Source organism: Apis florea, unplaced genomic scaffold, assembly GCF_048593485.1.
Source record: "Apis florea isolate Af1SG1 unplaced genomic scaffold, ASM4859348v1 contig_1484_pilon, whole genome shotgun sequence".
Taxonomy (NCBI): Eukaryota; Metazoa; Arthropoda; class Insecta; order Hymenoptera; family Apidae; genus Apis; species Apis florea.
Window position 1 is genome coordinate 131,129 of NW_028256362.1, and position 24,414 is coordinate 155,542.

Genomic DNA, 24,414 nt, shown 5'->3' on the forward strand with positions numbered 1-24,414 from the left:
GGTTAAAAATGTACTACTGATTTAGAAGTATGGAAAATGTTATATTAAAGTATGAGCAACTTGTCCGAACTTTCGATATAGCGCACGTCATTCAAAAAGTGGAATGTACTTCTAATGAAATATCTCGTAGTTTTGTCACTTTTCTTTTGTTAACTGGAAATTTTTAAGAAATTATTCTCTTGATTCTCTTGAATTTTTGATGAAACAATATATTTTCGATTTAAATAGGTATGAAACATAGTCTTTTTTTTATTTTTTTTATTAAGTTTTTCAATACTTAATATAACTTTCATTGGGTTCATAATATAATCTTAGAAGACTTATCCTTCAAAAACTTCGATTTAATCTTTGACAATTCTTCAATCTTGGTCAGAGTTCACGAGTTCTTCTTTATAATTCCTAACTTTTGAAACTTTTAATATTCTTACGGATCAATTAATCGATTTGTCTAAACTCGTGATATTTCAAAATCAATAAAAATTTTTTCACAAATATGTATAGTCATAGCTTTTTAACGAATGATTAAAAATGTTTTTATTAAACAGAATTTTAATATTAAGTAGAATATTAAGAAACATTTACGTACAATTATTAATATTCAACTATGAAGTTTGGATATATTTGTTCGAATTCGATATTCCATTATAGATTCCATTACTCGATAGAAATTAATATAATAACGATCCTCTTCAAATACCCAACATCAAATACACACAGTAGAAATTAATATCACTTGTCAGAAACATTTCTCTCTTTAAATATACAAGAATATATTTAATTTAAATAACTAAATAATAGTTGAAAATCGTGATTTATATAAATAACAAGAACAACGTTTTTCCAGAAAACAGAGATCTTTCTTGAAGATGACTTCCTCAGGGAATCCACGTTTATATATAAAACCATTATTCTAACCTCTAACCTTTAGACGATTGCAAGCAAAACCACTATAGTGGCTTCAGCTTTAAGAACTTTATATATATATATATACACTTAACTATTGACCTTCTACGATTTTAATCTTCTCACCTTTTAAACACTTACACAATGAAAATATTAAATTTTCCTTCAGTTTTATCCTTTTGCTTCCGCACTTCCTTATTCACACTTCTCGGAAACAACGAAAATACGAAAATACATTTCTCAGACGCTTTTCCTCTTCACCCCCTCCCTCAACCACAACCAAATTTGAACGCTAACTTCATCGTGCACCTCATTACAAGTTTTCCTATCGCATAACACGACCAGTCGAGGCGCACAAAGAGGCCAAAAGTGGCAACCCAAACCTGTCATCCGGAACTTGCGTGGAACAATTGGCGTCAGTAACGCGATAACCTTGTTCCACAAGGGGGAGAGGCCATGTTCTCTCCATTCAGCCAGGCTTGGATCGGGCTGCGTGTATCGGTGCCAGGCGGATCGGGCGGGGAAAAATTTGAAATTGGTCGTTAAGCCGGCACCGCAAATGCATTTAAGCGTCGGCCGGTGTTCAAGAACCCGTTCGAGCACCGTGTCAATATAAATGTAAATGTCATTGGGAGGCGCGCGAGCGCATACATTGACGGTCTCTGGAGGACGATTGCTCGCGGAGAATATTGCAGATGGCCGTATGGGACGTCCGCCGCAATTGAATTGCCCTTCGGATTGGAACGTATAGAAATGCGCACGGCCGGCGCACTTTGTTTCGCGTATCGATCGTTTCACTCTGCGCTCGGAATCGTATCCGCGGCCGCGTCAAAGAGCGCTTTTCATCCGGACCGGTTACCATTTTGTCGCGCGTTTCACAGCCTCGCGATAACTCGATCCCCGCTAATTCAATCCGATGTACATTACATGATCGAACGAATAAATCAAAAAAAAAAAAAAAAAAAAAAGAAAGAAAGAAAAAGAAGGGAACGTGCGATTTTTCTCACTTTGACTACCTTTTGATTTTTACCTATTGATTATATTTCGATATTGTTGATTTGATCGTTGCGTGCACGAAAGATATCCGTGTTGCGGAATTGGATACGATATCTTTATTACATTGTACCATTGTCAGAAGAATGCACGTAACAATGTGAAAGTTTTGTATAAATTTTAAGAATGGTTTAATTTAACGACGATAATTTGTAAATTTAAATTGTCGATCGAATATTTTGATCAGCTAGAGTTTTCTAAAATAATATTTCGAAATTATTGGTTTAGAATTGGTTGAAATTTTGAAAATATAAATATGTGTTCATTACAATTTTTGAATTAGTTAATTTTTATTAATGTTTAGATCAAATTTAATCTCATAATCACTTCGCATAACCACGTGAAACGTAAAGCGTGTTATAGAAATAATCGCAAAAATTAAGAGAGAGAGAGAGAGAGAGATTTAATTTTTGAAAAGTGACTAACGAACGAGGACAGAAGCAGAGGCGGAAATCCCGTTTCTTTAACCAGTCGAGCTTCAAATTATACAAACTCGACTCGAGGTAAATAGCCCTCTGCTTTTGTGCTAGATGGCCACTCGTTTTCGAAATAAATGGCTCCTCTTCATAAACAGCTCCCAGGATCCGGCAATTTGAAGCAGTACCTCTTAAAAAGAACTGCGCTCCCACTTCCGGTCCTGGTAAGAAGCATCGTTACAGTTTCAACAGTGGCATAACAAGAGAATCTTAATTAGCGACAAATGTTTTACCTCGTACGCTGAACATCGTCTACTCTCATCACAACTTACATTAAAATTATACCAAATAGTTTTCCAATTTTAAATTTTATCGATCATTGGATAATTATTTGAAAAATTGATCGAGAATAAGAGCAAGCCTTATACAAATTTATAAGAAATAATTTTCTAATGAAAAAATTGTATCCGGCAGTTTGATCCGATAATAAGAATATTTCATATTTAATTTTGAATATTCCATTTCCTTCTCGAGATTTGTTTCAATCCCATAATGATTCCAAAAATAATCGATTCTCATCGACGAGGTACTTTTAGAAGGATAATTATCCTTGTTACAACCTCATAAAATTTCAACTTTAAAAAACAACACGTTTTCCTTCCGTTCCGCATCCTCCATCCGTTTCCTCTCGTTTCTCCAAGCCTCTTTTTCCGCCACCTACGCGCGGAAGTCGCGTAGAAGAACCGGAAGGAGAGAAAATCGGCGCGATTTTTAATCCTTTTGACCACGGTACACGCGATTCCATTAAATGTTGCCGCGATCGATGCTTCCACCCGGCCGGTTTTCCGCCACGCTCGCCACGTTCTATCAGTAATTAAAAGGGTGAGAACAGGATGGAATGGAAAATACGACGTTGGCCGCGAGCCGGTCCCGGTGAAATATGAAAGCTGCTTGAGCCGAGGCTTTTTCCAGCCGCTTATCTGGGGAGCTTTACGCGCGTTATTCGATTTTCGCGTGTGTGCATTGTTGCTGGTGTGGCGGCGGAAACAAAGCGTTATCTTTAAGCCGAAACAATGTTCCTCTCTCAATCCGCGCATGAAACAACTGGCTGCAGCCATCTGCTCGAAACGGTATCATCGATCACGTGTGTGATGTATGCCCCGATATCGACATCGAATCCCTTTTTAACACAGACGAATGACTGCCGCTCGATGGAACCGTAGTGGAGATTTTTTTTTTTTCCTCTTTTCTCTTTTTCCTTTTTTTCTTTTTTTTTTTTTTTCCATTCCAGAGACCGAGATCTCGCCGCACGACTGTGGTGGCGTTTGCCCGGTCAGCGAACAGGGGAATCGAGCGCTCGATTTACATCGGGCTTACTATCGATTCGACACCACCTCCACCGCCTTTTGCCATTCGACTCCTCCTGTCTCCGCCCGACCGAAACGCACTGACTTGAGAAAGTTATCAGCCCGAGCTTCCGTCGAGTATCCTTCAGATCCTTCCTCGATTGAATAAGCTGATGAATGGTCCGGCTTGAGGAAATTTTGTTTGAAAGTTAATTTTTAATATAATGGTATTACGGGCTCGTTGAAGATTTCTTTAAGCATTCGTGAAATCGTGAGTTCAAATGGCGGAAATCGAAGGTTTTTTTCTTTCTTTTATTCCGTTAGAATTAAGCATTGTAGATCATAGATCTTTCGTGCGAGCATCTTCGTTATTGTCACAAGTATTAAGCGACACTTTGCTCCTGAAATTTTTCATTCTTCTCTGGTAGTAAGGAAGATAGATAATAAATCGCAAGGCTGGCACTTTCCCTCTTGTAAAATCTTTAATCTTTATCGCGAATGAATCTTTTTTAAAACTGATAATTCAAAGAAAAAAAAAATTGTTTCAAAGTGCAGAACAAAAAGTTAATATACAACTTCCGAAGAGCAATATTTCAAACTTTAATGACTTTCTCAATGAATGAATCTTCGTGGAAAATCTTGCTTCACACTCTTCAAATTTTTCTTCGTATTCTTGTAAATTTTCATTCGAATCTTGCATCAACTAACAAATTATCGACACGTCGCCGACATCCTCTCCCTGTCCTCGTATCTCTTTTTAAGAAACAAAAGGAGCCCTCCTCCGAAAATGCGATTTAACCCGCCTTGCTCCGCATTATCCACGTATCTACAACCCCTTTCCACAACCTCCCTCCCAGTTAAGAGCACACGAAGAGACGGCACAAGTAACGGCAGCCTTTACCTCGGCGTGCACGTGTACAAAACCTCGATACAAGGGTGCTAAACTCACCGCAAGGGGGTGTCTCTTCGTTCTAAAGTTGGAAACTTATACGAGCACCAGGCTGTGAGAGGCACACTCGGTGGTGGAAAAGGGTGGAACAGAGAGAGAGAGAGAGAGAGAGAGAGAGAGAGAGAAAGAGAACTGCCTCACTTTGATCCATATTTTATTTAGTCCGCGGGGTAAAAAAAAAAAAAAAAAAAGGGACGCCGAAAGAGGGAAGTTGGTCGCTGCTTGGACGGTAGAGGGTTAGTGGCACAGGGAATGGCCGACAGAGGGGCAGCTTAGGGCGAGGTATAACCGTTCTCGCACTTTTACGACGGCCACGGTTAATTTGCTGTGCAATTGCCACGTCCTCGCCCACCCTGCCATCCAATTTTTGTTGTTCACGCCTCGAGATTTCGCCCTTTTTATTCCTTCCGTACGTACAGCGGCACGTGAATTTCTACTAAACCGTCTTGAAAAAGAGAATTTACATCTGATATCGGAAATTCGAACTTTAATGAAAGTTTTGCCACGTGGACGTAAAGTGGAGTAGGGATAATTCTTTCGTTAATGAGAAATCCATTCCAAGCGGATGAAATTTTTCACTTTATGATTGTGATTGCATAGTTTACAAAATTGTTTCTGATTTTTACAATATTGATTCACGTAAAAATTTCGAGGATAGATAATAGATCGTACGAACAGTAATTTATTTCTAGAAACTGCAACATCTATGTAATATTCTTTTATGTAAATTATTAAATATCAAATTATACATCGTATCTTCGATATAATAATTTTAAAGTAAAGAACGGTTTGCATGCTTTGACTCGTTCCTCGGTAAAATTTGAAACGTTTGACTCGTTTGGCCCTTGGTTGCAGATATTTATTCCACGCACATATCGTGTCCTCGGTTGATCTCGCAATTTTCCTCGTTCTTGCTCTCGTTACCTGCAGAATTCGCTCGGTTTGCTCCGACTGAGAAGAGTCGAGTATAAAGAGAGAAAGATTAACACGGTTGAGCGTAAAATTAAATTTATGCTCCTGCAAGTTTCCCTGTAATATTCTTGGTCCCCGGTGGCCCGTGTATCCGCGCATTTGCGCGACTTTGAGTTATCAAAATAAGTTGAGGATGTAGACGAGGTAAACGGTAATTCTCCCTTTATTTCTCTTTCTCGCTCTTTTTCCTTCTCTCCCTTTATAATAATTCTTTCTTTCTTTCTTTCTTTCTTTTACAATTTTGTTTCGAGAAAATAGAGCTGGAATTTCATAATTAGATACTTAATTATTGTTCAAGTTGAGCTTCGGCAATTTGTCTACCGTAATGTGGAAGTATTTAGGTGTATATCTGGTAAATTGCTTTTTTAGTGGAGTAATAAATTATGTGCTGTCTCGGTATATAAGTGTTTGGATGCGACTTTACATGTAGCACCAGAATTTTTCGCAAAATGTTTCATTTTTTCTTCTTTTTTGGCCTTTATCGTCCAAATTAGAACGAATTACAAATTGTATTAGATAATAAATTTGATAATAATATAACGAGGTAGGAAAAGTTGAAGTAAAAGAATCACATCCTGTTGAGATGTACAACGTATAATTGATTGTTCCATTTTTATAAATTGTAGAAACAATGTCGTACGTTTCCTCTATTTCATTATTCCTAATCTTTAATCGCAGCAAAAGATTATTTTTCCAAATTTATTTCATTTCACACTTTTAATAATACTTTTAATAATAAAACAAAAAGCTGCATTCTCGATATTATTTCGAAAAAAATTATCATTAAGCTTCAATTTATTTGTTTAAACAATTGTTAAACCACTCTTGAACAATTGTATCATTACGGGCAACGTTATCGAGAGACGGAATACTTTGTCATTGTTAAAATTAACACGTAAACTCTCGTTGCTTTCCGATACGATTTCACTAATAAATCACGAGCAGCATTGCATCTAGCTATAACTATTAAATCTAATTAGCGCGAACTTCCTCCTTTCGTTAGTTAGCTACTCGACAATTTTACCTTGCCATTTGTGAGTGGAAATTTTGCAAGAATTACTACCGCGCAAATAGCGGTGGAATCCCTCGCGGATCTCGACAATCGGAGCGGAGAACAAAAGGTTCTCTAAATAAACGCGGGCCTGCAAAAGGAAAAGAACTTGGGCTTGTTGGAAAAGCGGGTTTGGACGATCGCACAATGTTCCACGGCATTTCATCTTTCAACGATAGATAAAAATCGATTCGCTGATACTCCTTTCATCTTCTTTCCGTCTTTCGACTTATCGTTAGGTGACTCGACGATTTTCGATGATAAAGACGTCGTTTCTCTGTGACAATGTATGGGTCTTCAAGGATCTTTATAGATTCTATTCATCATTTCTTCTCTTTTCTTCCTCTTTTTTCTTTTAATTTTCCTTCAAAACAAATTTGAGGATTTCGCAATTTTTATTCATGAATCGAATTTTTTATTTTATATTTTTTTGATCTCATGCTTTACATATCGTTAAGTGAGAAATTTTTTAGTTTCTTAAAAGATGTGTATTTTTTGAAAAGATATATTAAATCGAAACTATTTTACATACTCTGTTTCTATTTAAATTTAATTATATACATATATGGATATATAATTTTAGAAATAATTCATTTTAATTTTTGTTTTCGAGTTGCGATGGATATTTGTGAAAAAATTGGAAGAAAAGTATTTTTTTTAGGTATATAATTATTACTTTCATCATAAATCAGGATAAAGTAAATATTTGTATCGAGAACGTGGAATCGATCAATTTTTTATTCCGGAAATAAGACATATTTTAAAGCACATACTTCAAACGTTGATCCATACATTCGGCGCATATACGATTTCTGCGTTTAAATCCCATTTTTCCCATCGATTTTTTCCGATATTTACCGCAGGATAATGTTACAGTTTTATATTTTCATATTTATGGCAAATAGTGACCAATGGATAATGCTATCTATACAGCACAGCATGAAAGATAATTTTCTCAAATGGGTATCGGTTTTCGATAGATTCGAGAGATTTGCTTCGAATACGGATGATGATGAGATATCGAACTGCTTTGAAAGTAACGATTTGATAATGGCTTCGAAAAATACCTCTTTTTCTGCTAGAATCGGAAAATTGATGGACTTATGTCCATGCAAATATTTAACTATATCGACTTGAAAGTAACGACTGTTTAACTTGCAGCTAAATATTTGTATATAACAGGATTGGATGAAATTCTTATTCAAACAGTCAATCTAATTTATTATCTTATCTTAAATTTTCTTCACCTTCTTTGATGACACTTATCATTTGATAATTCGATACAAAGATAATTCTATCAAATTTTTTTCTCTTTAAGATTATTTCTCGACGATTATTTCTTCTCCCAAATCAAAATACAAGGAAAAACAATATATTACTCGAAATTTCAAATAAAATTTATCTGAAAGCGATACTTAAATTTTTCATCAATCTTCTTTAGCTTCAAAATAACACATTTTACATTGTTATTTAACATCAAATCGAGACTTCGAATATTAATATTGATATCTTTCTAATGAAGAACACGTTTCACATTTTTCTTTCTTTTTTTTTTTTTTGCAATTACTTGCCTTTCTCCACAGTAGGGCAGCATACTTGGAGCCAGACAGAATTTCCGTAAATTCATCCCTCTTCGTTTTTAATTCCCCTTGAATTTTTATCCAGGGATGCCAAGCCACCCTTGAATTAGTTAAAGAGCCTATCGGAAAAGTGGCGACAGACCGGAACGAAGCGACTCCAGGTTAAAATACTCCTCTGGGTTGTGCGTATAAAGCTGTATTAGGCGTTCGTCGAATAGCCTGGCACAAGTTGCCCGGAGACTGCTCCGATCCTACGGGAATTTACGTATGGTCCGCGAGCCATTCAACGGGACAAAGTGAATAAACAATGCGGTGAAATTATCTTGAGCGATTCTGATTACGTTGATTAATATTAGGAACGCGCAGCCAATTACGGTAACCGTGTTAAACTCCATGCTCTCTCTCTCTCTCTTCGTTCATTTTATCGTGGACGAGGAAAATTAGCATTTCACTCTTTTCTTATTTTATGTTTTCAGAATTTTTTTATATAAATTGAAATAGGTGATGGTGTTACATGAGTCCATATCGTTGATGATATCATTTATGATATTAATGATTGAAAGAGTTTATGTAAAATCAATTTGCTTTTTTTTTGTGCAATACAAGGATATTTGAATTAAGTTAGAATCTCGTTTCGAATTGATCGTTCCGGAATTATTATCGTTGTCGTCTTGAACTTTCACTTTCGATAATTTAAAAATGGATTCTCTCCTCGATAACAATACGTTCTGCAGAATTGTTATGATGTTCGAGGGAATTGGCGAAGCGTGGGAAATATAGTTACAATTTTTACGAAAACGATGTTATTCATAGCATCGGCGTTGATTGTTAATTTAGCTTTGTCGTCGTGGTGAGATTAAAGACGGTAGAAATAATTTTAATTGTTAACAAGATACAATTAAGAGATGGTATCGTGGGGAGGGAGAAAAAAGAAAAAGAAAATAAAAAGAATATCCTTTCTAATAAAGAGAATTGTACCGTGATTAAATTTAATTTCCCTTCCTTCTGTGAAATTAAAGATGGCGATTGCGCTAATGAGACGATGCTTTATTAAAAATATTTAAATTTTCCATCCTGCGAAAATTTAAACAATCGCGTTGTGTGGAAAAAATCGTGTATTAAAGAGGCGGTGGATTATTAAATTAACGAAGAAGAAATGGGGAATTTACGTAAAGATCCTGTCCTCTAAGGATATAAATTCATGAAAGCAATTTTGTATAAGGACAGTTGAAAATTGGGCGCATGAACTACTTCTCCTCTCATTTATTAACCAGAAAGGGATCGATCGAGCTGCAATTTTTACGAGTCGTTTTTCACGTGGAACATATTGTCATCTGTCCATGTCCGACGCAGAAAAGGGGGAAACTTAGGAGGTCGGCTCCATTGATAGCGAGGCCATTGTAAAATTAAAATGGTTTTAGAAACGTGTCTTTTTCAAACATGTCAGCGTAAGCGCTAGTTAATAATTTTTCAACGAATATATTTTCCTCTAACACTTTACATACCTTCGAGTTTAACGATCGAAAAATTTTGCATTATAAGTAAATAATACTTGCAATCACGAATGAAATTAAGCTCATTCGGCTGGAATGTTTCTCGAAATTTCTTCTCTTCAATTTTTGCACGAAGAGGAAAGGAAAATATGAATTTCAATGTAATTATAAATTTAATTTCAATTTATGAAATTGAAGGGGGAAAAAAAAAGGAAGAATGTAGGAAATAAATAGCAACTTGATTGAAACTTCATAAATCCAATTTTGTTGATAATTATATTTGAATAAATAACCGTAGTTTATCACTATAACAATTTGTCGAAATAATTTTTCTCTTATTGATAATAACAGAGTGGTTATTAAATAACGTCACGAGCGATATAAATTGCGTCTTGAAAAAAGAGAAAAGAAATAATAATAGCTTCACGATACGGTATTTTTTAATTAAATATTTCCTCTCCTTTCTTTTTCATTCCTTTCTTTAATATTTTCACATGCTGTATCGAATCTGTTAAAATTGGTAGAAGAAAAATGTAATAGAAATTTAACGAGATACGTCAATTTTTCAAGTGTGTCATCGTTTCTTCTTTTCACTATTTTTTTTTTCTTTTCTTTTTTTCCCCCTCTTTCTTCCCTCTTTCTCGAAATATCCCTTTTTTCATCGTTCCATACCGTTGATAAATAGATTTAGCCAGATTCATCTCTCGATACGAATTCGCGAGGTAAAGACAAATCGATTTTGGTCCCACGTGACTCATGGTTTTACAATAAATATAGACCACGATCGTCGTCGCGACAGTTGCCCTTATGTCGTTATATTTCTTTTTTAATAAAGTCGATACGGCTTTACTGCGAAATCTGGGTCGAAGAATACATTTTTTTCTTCTTCGTTCTATCTTTCTTTGTTCTTGTTTGGATGAAAAAGATATTTTTACTGGAGAAATTCTTTAAAATCGATATAATTAAGAATCGACGGATGCGAGTATTACATGATTTTCCTTGCAATATTCAAATAATTTGCAGCTGCTTTGATTTCATAAGTAAGATAATAAAAATTTAAAAACTAGCACCAAATAACAAACACTTTGTCTTCGAGTCAAGTGAAAGATTCATTTGTATTAAAATAAATAAGCATTAAATTCATCAATTAATTGGTGATCTTTTAAAAATTCTTTGACCTTTTAACGCGTTTAATTTGTTCAACAGGTTGGAAACCAGTGTTCTACAATATTTATTTTATTTATAAACGCATATAGCAAGAAAGTGATAAAAAGTGGAAAGCAGAAGTTTAATCTGCCCTCCCAGTTCACCAAATTTTCGCTAATACCACTTTGCTCGCAAAAAAAAGTTTAAACAGCAGATTACAAAGGATAAAAGTGTGTCAAACTTGTTAAAGATCAAGAGTTGGGAAGTTTAAAATTCACGAGTCGAAGAAAATACCTCTTCCACACGTGTTAAAGTTCTCCATTTGCAATATTCTTGAGAAATTACGTTTGCGCATCGTGACACACGGGAATATTATCCCCGTATTTCTTGCCGGTTTCCTTCATTTCCCGAAATATTTCGCGCCAACTTTCGTGGAACAGCATGCAAATGAGCAACGTAAGATGATTAAAATCTCTTTCGATGCGCAAAATTTACTTCAAATTCACCTCGTTCAACGTATGGTTAATTTTTAATACGTTATCACTTCTTCAATTTCACTTTTCTCAAGAATCGCAATATTGCCACAAAAATTTCCTCTCGCGCTAAATATATAAATATATAAAATATTATTGACATTAACGATTACAATAAATTACAATACTCAATTGCAAATTTACAATACAATCGACGAACGTCTGATAATAATAATTGACCACCGAATAATACTCAGCGCAAAATCATCCACCAAACAAGAATCTTCCCTTACGTTTCTCAAATTTAATACGCTCAAGTGAACGATCGTATCGATCAATCGATCTTCGAAGGAAAAATATAAAAAAAAAAAAAAAAGAAAAAATTGAAATCCATCTCCCCTCACGAACACACACGTAACCCGGTAGCGAAATAAACACCGAACGTGTCCAAACAATGTACGGGTCAAGCCGGGCGAACGAAAACATCCCCTAATTCTCAGAAATAACAAGAATCTGCCGTGTGCACGTTGGAAAATCCGGCCGCGTTTCGTTTGTCGAAATAACCGTGCACGTCGTTTTCTTTGCATCAGCATCGAAATGAAGGAGCCCCGTGGACGGGGTTAAAAATAAGAACGTGGCCGGCGTGTACGGGCAATACTTTGCTCTAAACACCGGCCAATAAGCCGTAAAGTAAATTTCACGGTGGCGGGCAGCGTGAGCCGGCCAATCCTGCGCATAATGTACATACATATCCGGATCCGATGAAAAGCTGCACCCTGTTTCCCGATGTTGCGTATAACATCGGTCACAGCCCGGATTGCTCCATTAATCGTTGCCTGGCCAGCCGTGATATTATCGTTTCGTGATGGGAGCGCGTCCTAAATAAACGTCGATACAGGGTGGAGAGTGCGCGCCACTCCAGAAAATCTTGGCGAGGAGGAAGATGAGGGGAAGGATGGAAGGAGAGGTAATTCGCGATCGAATTATTCCTACAAGTGGGAGAAACGATAAAAGGTTATAAATAATTGGAAATAATCTTATCTTCGCATCCGAGAGAGAACTTTATCGTTCGAACGAATTAAAATTTTAGCAAATATCATTATAGCCATCGATTGCTCGTTTCCTTCGAGATTAAAACAAACGGAGATACTTTTCAGATCGTTTTACACGGGGGGAGGATATCTCAACCTCGGATCATCTTACTATAGGAGAGGGCGAAGAAACGGAGAGAGGGACAGATATATCGGCTCGTACTCGAATTCCAACAATGAAAGCTTTTCTTATGGCGGAGCTCTCACGACTCACCGCTGTGACCAATAGAATTCAGTTACCCGAAGTTGGGGCGTAGCTGCGAAATTTGAAAGCGGGTTAGCACAAAGGCGGCTTCAAAAATACGGGTAGAACCGCGGCGTGCTTACACCGTGGTGAACGAGAAACGTCATTGTTTCGTTCCCCTCCCGCTTCTTCCCCCCTTCTTCCTCCAATCCCCTCCCCTCTCTATCTCGATTTCAACGAAAGCTTTGACGAGTTGGTTGACTCCGACGCCCGGACAGAATACCGATTCAGCGAGTTCGTTAAGTTATCATCGAGGAGGGGGATGTTTTCGTTGATTATTTACGAGTGGAGAGAAAAAGGGGGAGCGGCCAACAGCACAGGAAACTTGGGTTAACTTCCGATCTCTATGGCGGAAGTCCGCAAATTGAATTTTTGGTGTCTCGCCGCGGCGAGGTAAAATCACTCGAAGACTTCGCCCGTGCAGAATTCCAGATTATTCGCGACAGTAGCTATTCCCTGGTAAGTATTTGGTCCGAAGGCGGTGCTAATTCGAGCCTGGTATGAGAATAGTTGGCGAGATGCAATTATCTAAATTGTCGGCTCTGCTCTAATAATCGTTCTAACCCGCTTGTTAGAATTGTTTTTAAATATTCGTTCACACGGATCTCTTCTTTAATCGCGAGTCGAATTTCCTCGTTTTGCTCGAATACGTATTGTTACGTCTGTTGGTTGGTTATGCAGTGGTGAACAATAAATATAAGAAATATACTGAATGGATATATTTTGGTTATACGTGAGTGCACGTGTCGGGCTACAGAACAGCAACTGAACAATTGACGATCCCGTATCGAAGACAAACAAAAGGATGCCAACTACAGAATAATGACACTGCTAGCAACGTTTAATAATAAAATTATAGATAAAATTTCAATTCGAACTTTTATATCCTACAACAATGTCCTTATTATATCTTTGGTTGGTTCGATGACAATATTATTCAAGTTGCTGTATTGAAATAGTTATCAATTAACCTAGCAGTGTGATTGATATATGCAAATATCTTTTCGTAGCTTTTTATTACAAAAAAAAAAGGGGTTCTTTAATTATATCAGAAGTATTACGATCTTCTTAAAGTCAAACATCGAAAGGGCATTTCAGCCTCGAAAATCGAGTAAGCTTTTAAAAGCGGCACGTTCGAAAACGTTTCCCCCAATGCAAACAATTGTTTTCAACTTCCATTGAAATGTCCCCCGTTCCTCGTCATGTTTGCTAAATCCGTGTTCGCGGCTAATCCGAACAGGGCTCAGTCCGAAAAAACATAGGTAGCTAGTACGTCATGTAGCCATTGTGTGGAATTTGCAACCGAACTTTGCAAATCGTACACACGAGTATCGATATACACAGGCTCGACAGGTGAAACGTATTGACAACGTATCAACTTCCGCTCGGAAATGTAATGGCGTTCTACCAACGTTTGAACGGACGAATTTGAGGAAACGCTTTTCCCCTTTTTTCCTTGAATTTTTTAAAATAAATAATCGATATACCAAATATACGTATATCTCTGTATTTCTGTATCATTAATAACCAGATCTTTCAACTTATTAAATTTGTTAAATTTTTTAAGGTACACAAGGTAAATGTTTCGAGGCATCAAAGTTTAATTATCAAATAAATTGATCGCAATTTATAATAATTGAAAAAAAGTCGTCGAGGTGGGTGAAAGATAATACACATTTCTCCCTCGTTAATTCCTTAAGATTATGGATCGTCGGGGCGAAAGATAAACGATAATGCCGGACAGTAAAGTTTGCTAATTGCCGACACCTGAATGCAAGCGATTATGGAGAAAGTTTTTCCATCGGGGACTTATATAATCTTGTCCTTATTGATTTAAATACACCTTCGTAAAATAGGGATTGCTCTTTAAATCCCGACTTTCCACGGGCCAATATGAACTTTATCTTCTCAAATTTCGAGGGAAGGAAACTTCCCTTCTTCAAAGTTTACATTACGGTGCTCACCCCACCTTTGTTTCCCGAGCTTTCATTTTTAGTTATTAGCAATTCGCGGTGAAATTATCGGCGTTCCTCGCAGGATTTGTTTTTAAATAACTTGCAATACTCGTCTTCCGAATAATGAAACAGTTGGAATGTTCGTGTATATATTTATTTCTACGAACTGTGAAATTTCGAGTAAGCAGTAAAGTTAAACGACGAACGAGTGAAATTTTTAGATATTCCTTTAAATTATTTATCCGTAACACGAATATTTTCCGATCTTGTTTCTGAACTTGTCCAACGATTCTACTTTTAATTTGGATAAAAAATCGTATCGATATATTCGTCGTTCGTTGAAGATATTGATACGTGATTGGAATTTGTCAATAAAAATGACAGTGCTCCTTTAATTATCATTAATATTATTAAAAGCGACGATAATTTATCACAGCGTTAATATACCGGTGCAAATATTAACTTTACCCTCTTATTAGGGAATATTATTTAAAACGTTACGTATTCGTGGCAAAAGGTCACGCGATCTGATTAATGTAATACTTTAATAAACCGTTCGCGTGTACCGTGTCTAATAAAGATATTGGAATGAAGATATCCAAGAAAACATGTATATAGACGAGGTTTTGTACAAGTTCAATTGCATGTCGCCAGTGTACCGTCGCATTCTGTGGCAAAAAATGACACCGCAAGAAGTTAGTTGTTACCGCACCATGCAATATTCCTATTTGCCGCTTTTTCCCCAGTTTCGCGGGGAAAAGTCTGTCGCAAGTTACGAGAATTGCAGCGCGCACTTGTCCTCACGGAATATCGTTAAAGTTTCGACCATAGGTTGTCGCGATTTCGCAACTTTAAATTATCATTTTAACGCCTGAAATATCCGGCGAAAGGAAGAACCGAGAAACTACTTCTTCCTTTGATTTTAATAACTTTTCGGGGGGAGGATGGATGTTACGTAAAAATGGGAGACACGATGATCGGCGCAAAGTTTAATTAAAATTCGAGATTGGTGTCGGGAATTGTAATTGCTTATGAATTATAATTTGAAATAGAGATTTATATTTTTTATAAGGGGTGGAGGGGATCCAACGATTTATGCAAATGGAAGATGAAATTATTATTATTATAACGACAAAACAATTTAATTAAAATTCGAAATCGTTTATCACGAAAGTTCGTGAGTATTAGGAATTATAATTGGTTATGGATTACAATGGATGATTGCTAGTTAAGTAGTAGAGTTGCAAAATTAATTGATGTAGCCATTACGTCAGTTTCTTTCAATTTTCAGTTTCACGAGTGAAAATTAATTCATCAACTGCGATCAATAAAAATTTCGTTGTCTTTGCAATATATATATATGTGCAAATTGATTTAATTAGATTTTAATAAATACTAAACTGATATTTACCAATTGCAAGCAAATGATTAAAAATTAGAAATGAGACACTTTTTAAAACTTTCTAACAAAATTGTAGACTTAAACCTATCGTTGTGCATTATTTATCACGATGCACTGCACACAAATACAAGCTCGTCCGATTATCACTGCTTATTCTCCCGGAACGACGGTCCGAAATGAAACGGTCGTCGAGATATTCGCGAAAAAGTGGCTTCATCGAAAATATCGGTCCGCTTCATTAGGGACCCTTTATCGAGATAAGGATTCATTTAAATTGTCGGTGGAATTTCGTCTTGGAAATCTTGGGCTCGGATCAAGAAAAACGACAAAAAGCTTAGAGCCATCGGAAGCATCCCTTTATCTTCGAGAGCACCTAATTTACCGTTATGATTAATCGTGGCCCGATCTTTAATGTTCCCGTTCCCATTGTGCCTTTTTCAGGACGGCAATCGAGGAATCTGGAGATATTGGGGCAAATATCGGGTCACCATCACGGAACGCAGTATGCATCGATGTCGGAGAATTACAAGAACAGTGAGTATTAAGCTTGTACACTTTTTGTTGTTTCTTAAGAATGATTGAAAGTAGAAACGTGAATATATTTCAAGGCTCGGTTTTTCTTCTTAAATTGAAAAGTAAGGAAAACACGAACAAATTTATTTTTATTTAAATTGCGAGATTAATCAATCGTATGTACTTGTTTATTATTATTCTTTGATTGAAACAAATTGTTCGATATCAATGAAAATTTATTTTACTTCTTTCGAAGTAAAATAAAGTAAGAAACGTAATTCAGGGATGGTAATTAACAATTAAAAACTGTGCGCGCGCTATTTAATTAAATCGTTCCGAACGAACGAAACGATTTTTTTTAGATTGAATTAATTTCATACAAATAATGAAATTATTCGAAATTGAGTATTGCTTTGTATAAACATTCCTGTATAATAAATGAACACTAAAGTATACTATGATATAAAATATAATATAAATATATCCTGTTTTTAGTTAGATAACACGATGTGAAAAGAACCATTCTGAACCATTCAATAAGATTTATCTATGTCCAACCAAGCCTTTAGCATTCTTCGTATAAAGAGGATTAAGATATAACGATGAAACAATAATATACATACAATTTCGTAAAAAGCCTCTAATAACTTCTGACCATAATATCTGACCCAAATAATAGCTAATTAAAACGTTTTGTAATATTTCTAATAAAATGAATACACTTAATACCACCATACGAAGAACACAAAATTAATGAAATGAGATGACTTGTTACACCAACCTTATGAAAGTTCCACAGATTTTAATATCTCCTAGAAAACAAAATTTTTTAACCAACTTCTCTTGGCAAACGAAAAAATGTTTAAAACTCCGAATCGATGTCTCTTCTGAAAGAAATCATCCAAATTTTCATCGTTCGAAAACGATGAAGCAGACCGCACTCATCGAGCAATGAACAAACACGCGCACGTTTTCAATGTAGAAACGAAGCAGGTCATTCAGCATTGACCATAATCCAGCCTGAAATCAGTATCCAAGAACCGCGAAATCTCGAGGGATTAGCGTGATGGAGATCACTTCCTCCCTGTCTATTTCTCTCTTTCTTCCTCTCTCCCTTCCCGCCCATGTTGAAAATCAGGTGTGTACGGCAACATTTATCGCCGGTGCCGTTGTTGTTTTCGTTAAAAGCCGAGATAAAACAGGGGAACGAGCGTGTTTTCGCATTGCGTTAACGACTGTACTACACGAGCCAGGTCAAATGGACCGTTTCACCTGGCGTTTCGTTGCCCCCTCTCGATTGTAAAATAACATCCCCCGTTATGGCCCCTGTCTATCACGACTTGGCCTTTCCTCGATTTCAAATTGTCGAGAAGTTTCGAGAAGTTCTTCGTTGTTTCAGAACGGCTATTCGCGGTTAAACAATTGCTATTGTTTGGTAAAAGATGCTATCGAGAGGTGTTGGTGGTTTTACCGATATTCGAAGACTCGAATGAAAACGAATCGAAGTGCAGATGTTGGAATTTGATCGTCTCTGCGCAGGAGCATGGTTGTGCACATGGTTCTCGCGAGAATTAAAGGAAATTTAAGATGATTGTGAACTTGAAGTTGAGATGATTAGTATTGGGTTGATTTTTCGTTCCTTTCCACGATTCTATTTTTTTATTTTTAATTACTCGTTTCAATTACTGATTCATTTCTGAGATTAATTTATAATCTAAGCTTTTAACTGTTCACTGTCCGCTTTCACAACGATAATATTAATTAATCTCTTGCTTTTGATTGAACTTTTTTGTCAAACTCTTTTTGTAAATTAAATACTTTCAATATTTGCTAAATCTTTAATTAAAACTTTAATATTTAATCGCATTAATATTTAATCGACACAATTTTTTATGTTTTCAAACGTTTGGTAAATTCGTGCCAATTATTGGTTAATTTCATCGTTAACATCATTTATATTATAGAAGAACATTGGAGTGTCTTTTTCTTTATTTCGATTTCATTCGATTCGCAAAGCTTCTCTTTTATCCGAGAAAAATAGAAAATAATCTTAACGCATGGATTCGCGTAAATGTTTTTGCATTGTGTATAAAAACAATGAAAATTGCACGAAATCTAAATATCCTGTAATATAGGGGAGAATTTACCACGATTAAATCGAGGCCCATAATTTGCATAGCCGCGTAAAAATTTTAATCTACACTTTGGATTCGTTCATCTGTTCCACAAGCTCTTATAGAATAATCTATCCTCCCGATTGCGTACGAGGCGTATTGGCAATTTTAGTTATTAATTTTTTATAGAGATATGTAAGAAAATTAATTATAGTTTTATATTTTTATTCAATTTGAGATTTAATAATTGTTTTTATCCAAGAAAACCAATAATTGTATAATATGATATAATGAAATATAAAAATAGATTGAGAATAAAATTGAATAAAATTTAAAAATTAATATATATGTAATTATATAGCATTACGAAATTCTCAAATGTATTTGAGCAATTTTTTAAATAAAAAAATAAATTATTAATATATAAATTATTTAGCAAATTCAATCTAAATACAATCTATTATTTCATGTTTCCTCTATTTTAAATTTAAAAGTTCAATATAATCAAAAGAAAACATAAATCAAATAAATACGCATTTTATTAAAATTTGATCATTCCAAACTTAAAAATTGGTTTGAACGAATAGTTCAGAATATAAACGAACGAGAACGAAAATTCAAATTACGTCGAATTATTCGCATATGATGTGATGTAAAAAAAAAAAAGAAATTTCAATGGAGATTGAAATTGTTTAAATAAACAAAAAAAAAAAGAAAAAGAAAAAATAGAATCCATGTAGATTCCACTTCTCCAATCGTAGCATAGAATTTATTTAAAGTATCTATTACAATCTCTTTGAGTCGGGCTGTTATCGAATCGCGAGGGTGCACGGCCGTATCAAAATTCCAGGCATATCACGATATATCCGATAAAGTATGAAAGGCAACGTTCATTTCAATATCCCGTCGTAAACATCGTCGTGGCAGTCGACGATCGATAATCGTGGAAAAATCGGACGAAATGCACTCTGTACAATCCTCGATGCCGAAGAAAAAGTGTATCATCCGTGACATGGAAGCCAAACGAAATTCCTCTTACCCTCTTTCACTTGTCCTCCACGATATCAACGGTATTGTTATCTTTTTTTTTTCAGACGTTCGCAATTAACTACACGATCTTTTGTTCTATGAAATCTCTGAAACACAATGCTGTTTCTTTCGTATCTCGAGCACAATGATCTCCTTCGTTTCTCAATTTAATGATTCATGAAATCTGTCGACTTATTTTTGATTTGTTTTCTTGTACTTTTTTGTTTTGTATTTTTAATTTAAAAACTGGGGAATATCGATATAAACGACATTATATATTTGTTTGTTCCTCGACATTTAATTCAATTAGTTTATTAATAATATTTTATATTATTGTATGATACATTTCATTATTTTCAAAATTATATATCTATGAAAATACTTTTTTTCTTATGTTTAATTTGTCAAAATCGATTCGAATAAATTCGTAATTATTGTATGATAAATATTCCAATCCTGCCATTAATAACTCGAATCGTCGCTGTATCTCGAAATTTTCCATTCATACATCAAGTTTAAAAAGAAATGATAGATTTTATCTCTCGGAACAGGTGTAAAGATCCAATAATCAAGGAAATTCCGATTTATGGACCGAGGAACGCGCTAAATCACGATATAAAAAGCCCTCCTCCGCGAATGAATCACGACTGTCGAACTTCAAAAAAAGTTTTTCATTACGATTTACCTCTCAGCCAATCCCTCCCTTCCATATCTCTCCTATACACCCATACAAATTCCCTCTCCAATTTTTCAAATACCATTCAAAACGTTCCAAAATGTCCCGAGGCGGCCTGTAATCGATTACAAATTCGAAGAAAGAGCCGCAAGTTTGAAACAAGCAGCGCCGTCAATCATAGCTCCCTTCCAGAAGGCGGGCTCGTTTTTCTTCGATACCTTCTTCCCTCTTTTTTTTCCCCCTCGAAGAGAAGTTTCGCTCCATTATTCCGCCCCTGCATCTCCTTGCCGTCCCTCAGGCTCATTCGCGGCAAAGGAGGAACATCCTTCTTTCCCCCGTTTCTTTCTATTTTTCCACGTTTTTCACCGCCGACTAATCAACGCAGCAACCAGAAATCCCACGATATGACCAATTTCGCTGCCCAGCAGCGTGGCGAGCTTCATATATTCAACGTTAAGCCGACATTTCCTATCCCTGCTTCGCTCCTCTGATAATGGAATCCGCCTTGAATTCCATGGATACCATTGCCACGATTCTAGTTACCTCGAACCTTTCACGATTGCCGACTATCTGGCCGTAATGATTTTATTAGAGATAGGTGTCGTGGAACTGGTTCTTGAACGATTCGGTATTAAATTTTTTTGAACGAATATATACAAATTCGTTGTACAAATGTTAATGTATGTATGCGCAATCAAAAGAGATTTAATTGATTTTACAAAAAAGTATATAATATAATACGTATTCTGGTCTTTTAATGAAGATATATCGGGTACTTGATCATCTACATTAAGTTCTACAATTCATTCAATTTTCACGATATTTAATTTTTATAGATAAACCTCTTTTTGACAGTTTTAAAATTATGGGAATTTAAAGATTCCCTGGCGGAAAACCCCGAATCGGGGTCTCCACGTCTTTCGCCAAAGAATCCCCTCTTCTTTAATAATCATCACGTAATTTAAAATATTCAATTGAATCGGATAATCACACTTATAATTTCTGAAATTTATTTACAAAAATTTTTGTTTCATTACTAACATATATTATTTACTTTGAAATCTTTATTTACATTATTATTATTGCATATTAATTTTGTTGCTTAGTGAAATTTCATATCTTTGTTATATTGTAAACATTTTTTTAAAAAATAATTAATATTATTTGTGTGTATGGTGGTTGAATCGCAAAAACATAAGTTCGATTACAGCACATATTTTATGCGGTGTATTGATCGAACGCGTAACCCAGATTCCGGACGAGAAAGCGGAAACTTTCCTGGGATTGAATTTTCGAAAAAAAATTTTAATTAATCCACGTCAACGGCGGAACTCAATTGTACGTTTGCAAGACTTTTAATTAGTACCGTGAAAGTACTGAATAATACAATTTTTGCGGTTCGTTTCCATTCTAATCAAGCGAATTATCTTTATTTTCCCAATAGATTATCATGATTAATATATGAATCGAATATCTCGCGATATTTGAGTTTCCACAACATCATACGAGTAACAATGTGAAATTGTGAAAAAGTAAATGAAAAACTAGAATTCGTTTTAAAAATCAATTCATAATATTCAGATTACATCCCATTATTATTTTTTAATATAAAATAAGAATTGAAAATCACAATTGATAAATTATATTCCCCACGTCATTTACAAAGGAATAATATTTTTTTCAATGTTCAATGCCAAATTTTTATTAATCCCATAAATGTCTTTTTAATTAATTAAATAGATTTTTATTTTATATTAGATAATATAGAATATTTAATTAATATATAATTAATCGCATCAGTAATCTGAACAGTACAAGAATAACAGACTGTTCTCATTACGATTTCTTGTTCATCGATCGAGCTTCGAATTATGAGGCAACAAGAGGAAAACGTTTTCATGGCAACATGACTCTCGAAAAAAATTCTAATTAACCCTTGTCAACATCGCAGACTGATTATACATGTATCTGTTAATTAATAGTCACCAGTGTTGCAAGGGATGAATAATGTAATACTTATGACCCGTTAGCGTGTTAATCAGCTGGCCGTCTGACGGATGTGGTACCAACCGATATGGAAACGTTACATGCTTAGATAAGCTTGGAAGTTGACATTATTTGATGAGTTATTCTACGCTCGTAACAAGACCAACGTAACGGAATCGCGTACATCTGGAATTGAAGTTTGAAGTTCAAGTCATGTAGAACTGTTATTTTAGAACCGAATTGATTAATTATACAATTTCATGTCAAGTTAAATGATCGTTTTATTCCACCATGATATGCTCGAATAAGGTGTCGTATTAAATACCTTGAGTATGTTTAATCGAGTATTTAGCAAAGAAATGAATTACAAAAGATTTTATTTTTGAAAATATTAAAAAAATATTTCAAACGTTTCTTTTTTAATCGTTATATTTTTTAATATTTTATAAGTGGATGCAACACATTATAAATTAAATTTGAACATATTGATAAATATTAATATCAATTTAGAAATTGATACGAAGATTAATATTTACATACAATATTATTATATATCTGTTATCATACAATTCATATAACGATTAAGGATTGATATTTCTTTTTTTAAGGATCAACAGAAATATTTGAAGTTAATTTTCCATTAAACCTGATTTACGTTCATAAACGCGATAAAGCGTTTTATTATTGTTAACAAGCTCTGAAGAGAACTCGGTAAATCTTCCTCTTATTCGCATATAGGCCGATGTATTTTCAGCGGCCTTAGAAAACATTGCGAGGCTAGAAGTGTGTGTACCTGAAAAGCGGCTGCTTTTGTTCCAACAAAAGCATTTCAAGTACTTTCACGCCACTTCTAGCAACAGAACGAGCAAAACGTTTGACCATGTGCTGCTTGTCGCAATAAAAACAAGCATTTCCACAACAGAATTATGATACGTAATTATCACATCTTCCACTTAATAACAATTACACTTTTTAAATCAGTATTTACATCCGATTTTAACTCAAATTCTAAGAATAGTTATATGATAATTAAAATACTTATTATATTTATCATTACACCTATATTTCTTTTCATTTTTCCACTCATGAAAATCACAAAGAGATTTTCATTATAATGCTTTGTATAAAATATGCATTCTTCACATGGTGAAATCTATTTCGATTTAGTCCTATTCGATCACTAATCGTGAAACCATTAATCTTAAAAATACTTCTTTCTTCTTTCAAAATAAAGAATTTGATTTTGTTAAAGTTCAAATTTACTCGCGATACACTTAAACCCATCACTAGCTAGGACAAAATTATTATATTCTCATATTATTGCTATTACGCGGAATATCGTGCGATCAGAAAATGAAAAAAGTGCGTGATAAGGAGATAAGGGACAGAACTAGCCCTGGAGACCATTGCTTGAATCTTCAGCCAAACGCGATCGTGGTAAGTCGCGTTTCGGAGACGAAGTGGCTGAGCGTCGCTATGAATATGAATGAATCCTCGAGGTGATATTCCAAAGCGCGAAATAAAATAATTTCCACCTTTGCAACCCTACTTTGCTGTTTCACGTTTTCCCAAAGCACGTGGGATTACGAAGGCACGTAGGAATAGAGATGGGGGTGTTTGGGGAGCGAGGAAGGGATGAATTCGACGCTAAAGTGACGTTTCTTTGGATTTTTGTGGAATTGTCATTGATATATGTTTTAAAATAAATTTTATCATTTCGTATAAACATGTTATTGAAACTTATTTGATGAACTGCAATGTATTTTATATTTTATTTTAAGAAATATCAATAGTAAAGCATTGCAGTTAACAATAAGTTGAATAAACAAATGAAATATGAAAATTCTGTATAATAATCTCAATGATATTTCCTACAAAAAATAATTGTAACAGATTAAAATTTCTGAATCTAGGACTTAATGTACATTTTCGTAGTACTATATAGGATGATCTAATAATTTTTACCCCATTATTTTAAAAAATTTTAAATTATTAAACATCTTGCATTTAGTTTAAAACTAA

General features: G+C 34.9%; 1 protein-coding gene across 3 annotated transcripts in view; it reads left to right on the forward strand.

The window, feature by feature from the left end:
• LOC100871716 (neurotrimin) overlaps positions 1–24,414 on the forward strand; it is a 168,257-nt gene that overhangs the window by 38,384 nt on the left and 105,459 nt on the right. For all 3 annotated transcript variants that reach the window (XM_012494179.3, XM_012494181.3, XM_003698990.4), the window contains exon 2: positions 16,516–16,608. In XM_012494179.3, coding sequence (XP_012349633.1) covers positions 16,516–16,608 — 93 coding nt within the window. The remainder of the gene's footprint in view (positions 1–16,515; positions 16,609–24,414) is intronic.